General features: G+C 31.5%; 1 protein-coding gene across 1 annotated transcript; it reads right to left on the bottom strand.

Moving 5' to 3' along the window:
• Window positions 1-3619: 3619 nt before the first annotated feature.
• On the bottom strand, window positions 3620-9614 carry LOC107428055 (probable potassium transporter 17). Its single transcript, XM_016038510.4, has 8 exons — window positions 9179-9614; window positions 8220-8442; window positions 7704-7946; window positions 7571-7621; window positions 6532-6792; window positions 5938-5990; window positions 5490-5859; window positions 3620-5135 (listed from the first exon to the last, which is right to left on the bottom strand). Exons 1-8 carry the CDS (start codon window positions 9314-9316, stop codon window positions 4282-4284), a joined length of 2193 nt encoding a protein of 730 aa, XP_015893996.3. The 5' UTR covers window positions 9317-9614; the 3' UTR covers window positions 3620-4281.
• Between the last annotated feature and the right edge of the window lie 932 nt (window positions 9615-10546).

Here is a 10546-nt window from a genome sequence, read left to right as displayed (position 1 = left end):
AAGGAGAAAAGCCTTTGTTTTAGGGCAAATTAATCAGTTAAAATATTTAATGTCTTAGCAATTTTTTTTTTTAATAATTGTCTTATCAATATTAATATTAATTAAGAATAATTTTATTTTTATAAAAAATACGCTATTAATTTAATTTGTATTATTATTATTTTGATTATCAATCTCAATAGTATTATACTAAGAATCTGTTAATCGAAATAAACTTGATCCAATTAAACAAATCTAATGGTTTTTAGAATATTGTCTTGTTTTTGCTGAGAGGATTTAGCAATATTATCATTTATTTTTACGAAAAAAAAATAATAATAACCACACAATCCTTTCTTTTATGTGGATATTAGAAATTGATGTGAAATATGCCTTGGTTCTTAAAATACCTTTTCCTTTTTCATTTTTTTCTTGAAATCTTTTTCATGTTTTGTGCCCTGACCTTTTCTTATCCATGCTCGATAAAATAAATTATTTAAGAGAGAAATTGTTATTCATGAGTGAAAGAAACGAAAAGCACGTATTATTAAATTAATAAGTAATGTATTATGACGCGAAGAGAGTGAGGCAAAAACTACACCGTTTCAAGCATCTTTCCGTCCACAAACTACATATAAAAACAAAGACAAATTTCATTTTGATCTTTCAATTGTATTTTAATTACATTTAAACCCATACTTTTGGATGATTATTAATAATTTCAATTTTGTTTTTTTATTTTTATGTTGTTAGTTTTTTCAATTAAACTCCATATAAAATTTAAAAATTAATATTTTATAATTAAATAATAATATAAAAATATAATTATAATTAACTATTAAAAACTGACAATATAATCGATAACTTTTTAAAAGTACATGATCTAACAATAATTATGAACAAAATTAAAAATGAAAACCCAGTGAAGGATGACTTTAGGAGTTTGACAAGGTCGTCTTCTTGTTGTTGTTGTTGGTTTTCTTGGGGTTCATACAACCCAAAACAAGTGAAGAAGAAGCCCATAAGTCCTTGAGAATTCTCCGAAGAATCTTCCCACGCCTAGGGGTAGGGGGTGTCCTATTAGAAACTGCTCGGGCCTTCAATGGAGTGGTTGGTGGTTCATAATTACTGTTGGAGGCCTTTTGGGCGAGACCAGTCGAATTCGTATTCACTTCCATTTGTCTGCTTCCAAATTCTAAACGAAAAATAGTGTTTTGGGTATGGCTTTTTTTTGGGTAACAGTGTTGGGTATGGTATTTGAACCAGCTATACATATATATACATATCTATATATGTATATAGTTTGAAACCGGAGAAAATTTTAGTCCGTGGCCAGTCACTTTAACAATTTGCTGCGAATTTGAAATGTTAGTAACGAGACAAACTGAAAAAGTGCAGTTGCGCGTGAGGGGCGAGTATGCAATATGTCTCATCCATTTATAACGAGACAAACTGAATGAGTGATGTTGCGCGTGAGAGGCGTGTATGCAACATATCATTGTCTCCTCTATTCAAAATTCTACTTTCCAATGCCCATGTATTCAACATTTCTATACCTTTATAAATATCAAGTTAAATTATTATTTTTTAAAAATATTTAAAATAATAGAAAACAAATCATCATTTCTCTTGAAATTTTTTCCATTAGAAAAAGACAAAAACAGTTTTTATATATATATATATATATACATACAATAGCAACAAACATGATCCCAAGAGCAAAGAAAATGATTAATTTCATTTACTTCATTTGATATTTAATTTAAATACAATTTAATTTATATAATTTTAAAAATATACTTTATTTCTTTTTTAGATTTTTAACAGTTTTCATTTTTTTATCCGTTATTTCATTCGTACCTTTACAAATAAATTCATTTATATCCTTATTAAGGTATCTGTTGTAATTTTTAAAATTTAAGGAATTAAATTGAAATTTATTCAAATATTAAGAGTTTAGATGAAATATTTTCCAAAATAAATAAATAAATAATAGTAATAATTAAAAAACAACAAGGAAAAAAAGAAAAAGAAAAAAATAAACGTTATAGATCAATTGTCCCTTGTTAGCTTTTCAATATATAGCTTTTTATTATATGTACATATATGTATATATATATATAATATTTGGTGGACTCATACTTCGTTAATTAACCCAATACCAAAGAGCTATAGACTCATACTCTAGTCCCAGTAAACGCCTATGCTGTACTATAAATATAATATGCCCATAGGCTAACTCTCTAAATGTCTCAATGTTTTTGAATGGGTCAATTTCAGTTCTATACCCCCTGTTTATTTATTTTTATTTTTGTGTTTTTTTGACACAATTTTTAGATCCAACACAAAGCCCTTTATATTATATATGTTTTTGGACTTTTGGGGGAAAAAAAAAAATGTAGATGGGAATTAATTAAAAAAGAAAAAGTCAACCAATTGTCGGAAACTTCAACTTGTTGATTTGTTTTGCAACTATAATGCTATATATAGAATCTTCTTCCAGAACAGAGTATCTTGTTTTTGGGACAAATTTACCAATTAAAATATATGATAATTTATCAATATTAAAACGGATTTATTAATTAAAAATAACTATAATTTTTCCCCAAAAAACTACATTATTAATATCAATTGTTTTAAAAACTACATCCCAAGAAAAAACAGAATAAAGAAACAAAAAAGACAAAAAATCAGTTGAATTGAATAACTTTGTTGAGTTTTATGGTAATGTACTTCGTCTTCTTCTTCTTCTTGTTATTGGTTTTCTTGGGGTTCATAAAACCCATAACAAGAAGGGAAGAAACCAACAAGTCCTTGAGAATACCCTCCAAAGAAGCTTCCAACGCCTAGGGGGTATCCTATTGGAAACTGCTTGTATTTTAATTTAATGGGGTGCATGGTTGTTGGTTTATAGTTACTGTTGGAGGCATTTTGGGCGAGACCAGAACTTATATTCATTTCCCTCTCTGCTTCTGAATACTAAAATGGAAAGCACTGTTTTTGGATGGTTTTCGAACTTCAAAATGTTCTTAGAATTTGAACAGTGACGGATTTTGATAATGATACAAACCGTGGGAGTGTAGCCTTATGGTTTTGGGTTTCATCTGTTCATATTCCGTTCATAAATATACACTCTTTTCTTATATTCATACTAATTTCCTATAAAGTGATTCATGTTTTGCAACTAGCTTAAGAGTTTTAACAGAATTCATCATTGATGTTTCAGTTAATAGTACGTCCCTATGGTATGGGCTTACATCCTCTACTACTCATCTAAACTATGCCTAAACTACTTTTGAAAATCTGATGATATGTGGCCGCTAGAAGATAAATGATTAAGATTTATCATTTCATCAATGGTTTTAGTTAAGAAAAAAATTATGTGATTTTATTTGGAAATCCGTTGTTACAAAAAAATTGTATACCATGCCGTACATTACTATTGGGTCTAATTATTTGTTGCAATCATAATGGAGATGGTAAATATATATAATCATTATGTTTCAACTTTTTTTTTTTCTTTTTTCGAAATTCAAGTGACACGCACATAAATCAATCAAAAAGGATAGAAAATTATCTACAATAACCAGAAAACGATGAGAAACTGTTTTCTTGAGAAGTCTAACCCAATGATCAAAAATAAAAAATAAAATAACTACATGGTATATATTTATGAAGAAGAAAGGTAACAGAGTCAATAACTTTAGCTCCCACGAAATAATATATAAACATTTTGCAAAAGAAGCAATGTTCTTTACTAAAACTAAATTCACTGTTTCATTCTATGTTAACAGTACAGTACCAGGTCTTTCTTCTATATAAAGAGTGTAAATCTATCACCAGCTAAATCAAGCAAATCTGGTCAACCAACTCCTAAAATCAGAGACGATGCTAGTAGAGCCAGTGTTCACGAATGCATATTCTCTCTGCAGTTTTGGAAGAGAAGAAAAAGGGGAGGGGAGACGAAAAAAAAAGACTGATATCCAAATCTACAAACATTATTTTGAAACTTGGATGTATTTGCTTACTCTAATCCATATAAAATCCCCATAAGTTGCATTAAGAAAAATGACTAACAGTACATATTTTTGGTTGAAACTTCTGTATATCAGACTTCAGTATGTATCCTTCTAACTATTCAACTGTATTTCCGTTTCATGGAATAGGTAAAATAACATTAAGAGTAGTGGCATTTCACTTTTGCCGTTTCTGGCTCCCACTTATACTACACCTCTCAAGTCATTTCACAAAGTCAGACTAGAGTCAATTACCTGGAACTCGAACTAAAAAAACATCATCCTTTCAAGCTTCATAAAGCATTCCCACCTCCATTCGCTGAGACAGTGGCACCTGCAAAGCAGGTAGAGCAGACCTACAATTACTATGCAAAACTTCGTAAAATGCAAGCATGGTTCTGTCAAACCAGCCACAACTCTTGCCAACATAGAACCTTGTCTTTCCTCGAACATGAACCACACCAGCATCCTTTGCTTCTTCCAGATCTGAAATATGTTCTTGGGTCTCTATAGGATCGGAAGGAAAAGAGTCCAAGCTGTTTTGTATGTGTTCCAGCAAGCTATTTGTAACTTGACTAACAAAATCATTTCCTTCAAGATTCAAACGATCCGCATAGCCGTACTGTATCACACACCCATAAAGCCCTTTGAGGCCTAGTTTTTTTATGACAATCCTTTCATGTGGAGCAACCTTGGGAATCAACAAATATCTGAGAGTAGTGAAAACAGTAACCTTGTGAAGAGATTTTGTGTTTTTTATGTAGTGTCCTAGAACGGGAGTGAGACCATCTTGGATTTTGGTATAGAAAAAGCACAATCCAGGAACTCTTTGGACACTTGGACTCGATAGTAGCGGCCTAAGCCTGTCTAAGGTTATTTTATGAGTTAATTCATATTCTATTTTCCTTTGTCTCCCATAGAACCAACCGAACATAATGAAGGCCAGGATAAAAGATATGGCAAAAGGAATCCATCCACCTTCAGGAATTTTCGTGAACACTGCACTCACATAAACACCTTCCATTCCAAAAAATACACAGAAGTAGAGAGCAACCAGCAAAAATGGTGTTCTCCATATCGTGATCATGACCAGCGTTAGTAAAATAGTGGTGATGAGCATGACTAGACTGACAACAACACCTGAAAGAAGGTCATCATGATAATTAGGAATCTTAAAAGAATTCCTACATGATATTCACTAACATTTAATCAAGAAGAATGAAATGCAAAAAATGGAGTTCAAAACAGAAAGACATAATTAAGCAATACTTAAAACTTCATGTCATCAAAAAAAAAATTCATGTCATCAATACCTTCCATCTCAAAATGGTAATGGCAAAGAAGAAAATATACAAAAAAAGAAAAATCAAAGAAACTATTGTAGCAGAAGTTATTGAGCGTCTTAGAGAACTTTTTTATGTTACCAGTTTGAGTGTTCCATTGACTACTGAACGCAATGTAAAGCAATAAGCAGGGACTACTAGTTTAACATACCAAAAGCATTTCCAATGTCCTTTCCATCTCCAAATATAAGTATGACAGCAACACAGAGAACCATGAGGATATAGTTGACTTCAGGGGAGTAAACCTCGCCTTCTTTGCTAGGCGAGGTGTGCACAACCTTCACTCGAGGGAAGTAATCAAGTACAACAGATTGCTTGATTACAGAGAAGGTTGCTGATATCAGTGACTGACTTGCGACAATTGCAGCCAATGTTGAAACAACAAAGATAGGCCAGTAGATTGCAGTCGGTATAAACTTGTAGAACCCATCATCATGATCATTTGGATTCCTGATTAGATAAGCTGTCTGCCCCGCATACGTCAGAACAAGAGATGGGTAGATTGTAAATAAGAAGGCTATCTGTTAGGGAAAATGCATTAGAAAGTTATTTAAGCAAAATCCACTTTATCAGACAAACAGATGAAATTACAAGTAAACCTGAATGGATTTCCTGTTGAAATGACCCAGATCTGCAAACAATGCTTCAGAACCTGAACAGAACACGAAAAACTGATTAATGGTACACAAAATGGTTTTCCAGACATTTGTTCGTGTATGTCCATCTATGTCTATGTGCAAGGAATTTCAACATGACAAATTTCTTCTTTGTCTCTCATCTATTGGATGAATACTGAGTGGCTATGGCTCAAGGAAACCTGGGGCATTAAAAATAAAGGAAAGACCAAAACTGAAAGCTCCCCTACAAAAGGCAAATAGAACAAATGGTAAACACTCCCCTATATGTGTTGATTGCACGGTAATTTTTTAACAGAAATGGGTTCACCAAGCTTCCAACGCAAAAGACCAAACTGAAAACATGTACTCTAATACCATGTTAAAAAACCATTTTCTTAAAAGCTCAAACAGTTAGGAATAAGATACATCTACCTCAAAACAAGATTTGCATGATTCTAACACTGACAAATCAATAATGAAAGGTTCTTATAGTTAGCATGCCCCTACAGATTGGCATTCACAGAATTAAAGAGATCAAGCCAAAGTAAACAAGTAAATGATACAATATTGTGATACCTGTGATGCAAAGGACAGTGCCACCAAGCAATAGCCAGCCTTCTTTTCCATTTCTTGAAAAGAAATGGAAGATGTAGTGTGGTGATATGGCCTTGAATATACTCGGATAGTAATGTATAATACTATAAATTCCTACAAGTGGAGTAAACAATGTCCAAGCTCCCATAATGGGGGAAAAGAGGAAACTTACTCGAGATGTGCCAAACTTTTGCAGCAGGAATATAACAATTAAAACCGTTGCAGAAATTGTTTCCACCATAGCTGCAACATACATTTTAGTAAACAGAAACTCAGAAAATATCAACTAATAAAAGAATTCAAACACTGTACCACTAAACTCATTCCACGTCAATCTACTGTCAATAAAAGCAGTCCTCCAGGCTTTTTTTGCAGTACCATTATATGGTCTATTTGTCCCACTTAAACCATATGCATCTCTTTATTGTTTTCAATTCTATTGTTATCTGGTACATTCCTATCACAAACAAAAGTGACACAAAAACTTGTGCTCTCTGGCCGTTGCTCTCAAATCTTCTAGGAAAAACAATAAGCTATTGTTTTCTGTTTTACCAGAATCATAAAGCAAACAATGTATCTGCTTGCTAGTTCACATGCAATTAATGATACTCTACATGCACCATGAAAAAGTATAAAGACCCCCATTACATGTTACAGAAGTTATAATATATGAGAAAAGTTTCATACTACTATGAAGTCCATTAATCTAAATGATGTAATCATTGTGCCCACAAAAAAAAAAAAGAAGAAGAAGAAGAAGAAGAAAAAGAAAATGACAATAGTGATTCTCTTTTTCCTGCATATCCTTACGCAAAGAAGTATTTTTTATACTAGTTGACATCATATTCTAAATAGTCTTCCTTTATATTAAAAAACCATCTTAATATATTATCTAAACTACCAAAATCTTTTTTCAGTTATTTCCAGATTTCCACTTATATTACGTCTCATAAACAAATTGATGAAAGATCCACGGGACTTTCCAGTTCAAGTTAAAGATGACACAATTTGTATTACTTACTTTTGTTGATGGAAGGAAAGGGTGCTCTTACTCCATCAATTGCTGACAAAACTGGAAATATATGTAACAAAAAGGATTAGTATAATGCTGTGCAGAAAATATTCTCAGGAAAACCAAAAAAGAACTTACAAACCTGAGATTGCTGGTGTAAGTATGCCATCTCCAATTATCATGCACATGCCTAATATAGCGATGAAAAGCAACACCCGTCTAGCAACTATACTCCTTTCAAAAAACTTGCCAAGGCTACTTTGCTTTTCTGTGCCCCCATTCAATTGAGAGGGTGTAACGCTTGAGTTTGAATTTGCATGTTTTGGAGAAAGTATGCCAATATTCAAATTTCTACACAGTAATGAATACAAGGCAAATGTTCCACCTGCAATCAATGAATAAGTATACTATCTAAAACCAAAGAGAACACAATCAAGAAGCTCAAACAAAACGGTTTTTCATTCATAAAATTAAGTTTTAAGCAAGCAGACACCCTAGGCAAGAAAGACTAAATCAACGGACATTATGAAAACGTATTCATGCTTTTAAATGGAAAAAGACAAGCATATGCATGACCATTGTTTGAACAACAGTAATATGCATCACTGATAGCTTGAGCATGTAAATATTACTTCTTGATTTTGTTTATATACCGTACCTTCACCCTGATCATCGGCTTTCAGAGCTATGCAGGCATACTTGACAACCCCAATGAGGGAAAGAGTCCAAAACATAATGCTGTATATCCCCAAATAGTCTTCTTCTGTTGGAGACTTCAATGGCATTGAAGGATACACATATAGTGGGGATGTCACTAGTCCTCCAAATACCACTCCCAGTGTCTTGTATGCCAATTTCAAAGTTCCCCATCGATCCTTTCCCTGAATCAAATAGTTCAATAACACTAAAAAACTTTATTTTTCACAAAAATATAAAGTTTTGAAGAATAAATCAGGTGAAATCCTGGTAAATACATATGCAGAAGAAAATAATTCACTTCAGCTCACAGTTAGTTCTATAAAATCAGTTAAGTCGTAAGAATCATTTCAGTCTATCAAAGGCAAGATTTTCCGTTGATTACTAAATTACCATAATTCCCCTTTTATACCAGGCCATTTATTTTCGGTTGGATCCCAACTTATCTTCATCCTTTTTTACAGTTTTTAACCAGTTATTTGCAACTATCAAAGGGACCAGAACCTAAGTTTTTCTTTCACAGGAATTCTGAGTAAAAGTAGGGCATTTGACTATGACACTACTGGAATCTGTAGGGGAACATTTCAAAAGCCACCAAACCCAATTCCCTCAAAACCAACATATTTTATGTAAATAAAAAAACAGGGGAAATCTAGCAGCCACAAAGCTTATTAAAGCTGCAAAATCCAAATCCAACAAGTCAAACCATTATGAAAGCCCAACAACCATTATGCATTTATTTAATTATTTTATTGGAAATCAAAATCCAACAAGTCAAACCAATTAGAAAGTACAATCACGTAAATGAAGTAGAAAACCCAAAAAAGATTATTTCTATGCAGACACACGTATAAAATTGAATATGAAAGAGATATGAGAAAGACAATGAGAACGATATTTAGATAAAGCAATGAAACGGACCTCGTTGTTTTCTGAATAGGAAGTAGACTCGTAAGCAGCATAACGGTGTTGAAGACGACCATAAGGCTGATAATTATCAACAACAACCACCTCCGACAAAGCCACCGCCGAGTCTGACGAGTCTACTTGGCGATTCATTGTCACCAACACAACCCACTCAGTTTTGGTTTAAGTCTCTGACTCTCTAGAGACAGAAAGAAACAGAGAAAAACAGAGGAAGAAGAAGAATTGGTGTAACTGCTATGAGTAGTTTGGCTTGGTTTTGCCTTTCCGGTTGAAATTGGTGATTTATAAAAACAGAACGTAGACAGCTTACTTATTCGCCAAAAAACGAAGAGAAAATTTCACTCTTAACTCTCAATTTTGAGCCGTCCCTTCGTGCCATGTTTACATAACATTCAAAATTACTTAATATATATATTTTATGGTGAATTATATAACATTTATACATGTTTATATTTATACATTATACAACACATTATAACATAGCTGCTCTCTTCACCCATTAATACTTTACACCAATCTAACTAGAATTAGGTTCATGATGTACGGCAAACCCATTGTCATAATCATAATTCTTGTGCATTTTAGATTCAATTTTGCATGGCTTCTATAAAGTTAAAGTAGCTTTAAAGTATAAAAGTTGTTTCGAAAATATTTGATATTTTTTAAAAAGTGCTTCAAACATAAATACTTTTAATTGAAACTAATGAAAAATGACTTCAATAGAAGTACTTTTGAAAAAGTAAAAATAAAAGTAAAATAATAATAATAATAATAATTAGTTAAATGTTTTATAAATTATTATTTTTTAATTATTGTATGATTCAAAATCAACTTTTAAATATTTGTTAAATAATAGTATTTAATTAATATTACAGTACATAATGATGTAAAAAATATATTATTTATTAGGATATCTTTACTTGTAGTTTTGTATTTTTATTATTATATGTAACACACATTACTAAATATTATACAATTTTTTTCTTTATCACAACTAATGTAAATGTTGATAAAAAAAAAAAATCGCAAATGAAAGAAAAATAAATAATAAAAAATGTGGATCATAACATTGTTCAACAAATAACAATAGATCTAGCACAAAGATGTTAGTAGCGAATAAAATTGGTATTTTAATTGGATAAAATTGAAATTTAAGGCAAAATCTTTTTATTTTATTTTATTTTTTTCCAATCTTAATTTAAGACAACTTTTAAACTGTTAACAGTTTTAATCCTTGAATTATTTAAATATATATACTATTTTAAGTGAAACAAGTATACAATTTTATTTATTTTTAAATTAAAAAAAAAACTCAGTTTCAACACATAAATTAAATCCATGACACCAAGGTTCTAAAAAATA

Source organism: Ziziphus jujuba, chromosome 12 (assembly GCF_031755915.1).
Source record: "Ziziphus jujuba cultivar Dongzao chromosome 12, ASM3175591v1".
Lineage (NCBI taxonomy): Eukaryota > Viridiplantae > Streptophyta > Magnoliopsida > Rosales > Rhamnaceae > Ziziphus > Ziziphus jujuba.
The sequence above is the reverse complement of the archived record's forward strand: the minus strand, read 5'-3'. Positions and strand labels throughout refer to the sequence as shown.

Excerpts from the sequence above, each read along its gene's own strand:
- LOC107428055 (XM_016038510.4), bottom strand. The coding sequence starts at position 9,316 with ATGAATCGCCAAGTAGACTCGTCAGACTCGGCGGTGGCTTTGTCGGAG. Across the intron at positions 7,947-8,219 it reads AGCCGATGATCAGGGTGAAG|GTGGAACATTTGCCTTGTAT; the intron begins GTACGGTATATA and ends CATTGATTGCAG. Across the intron at positions 6,793-7,570 it reads CTTTCCTTCCATCAACAAAA|CTATGGTGGAAACAATTTCT; the intron begins GTAAGTAATACA and ends TGTATGTTGCAG.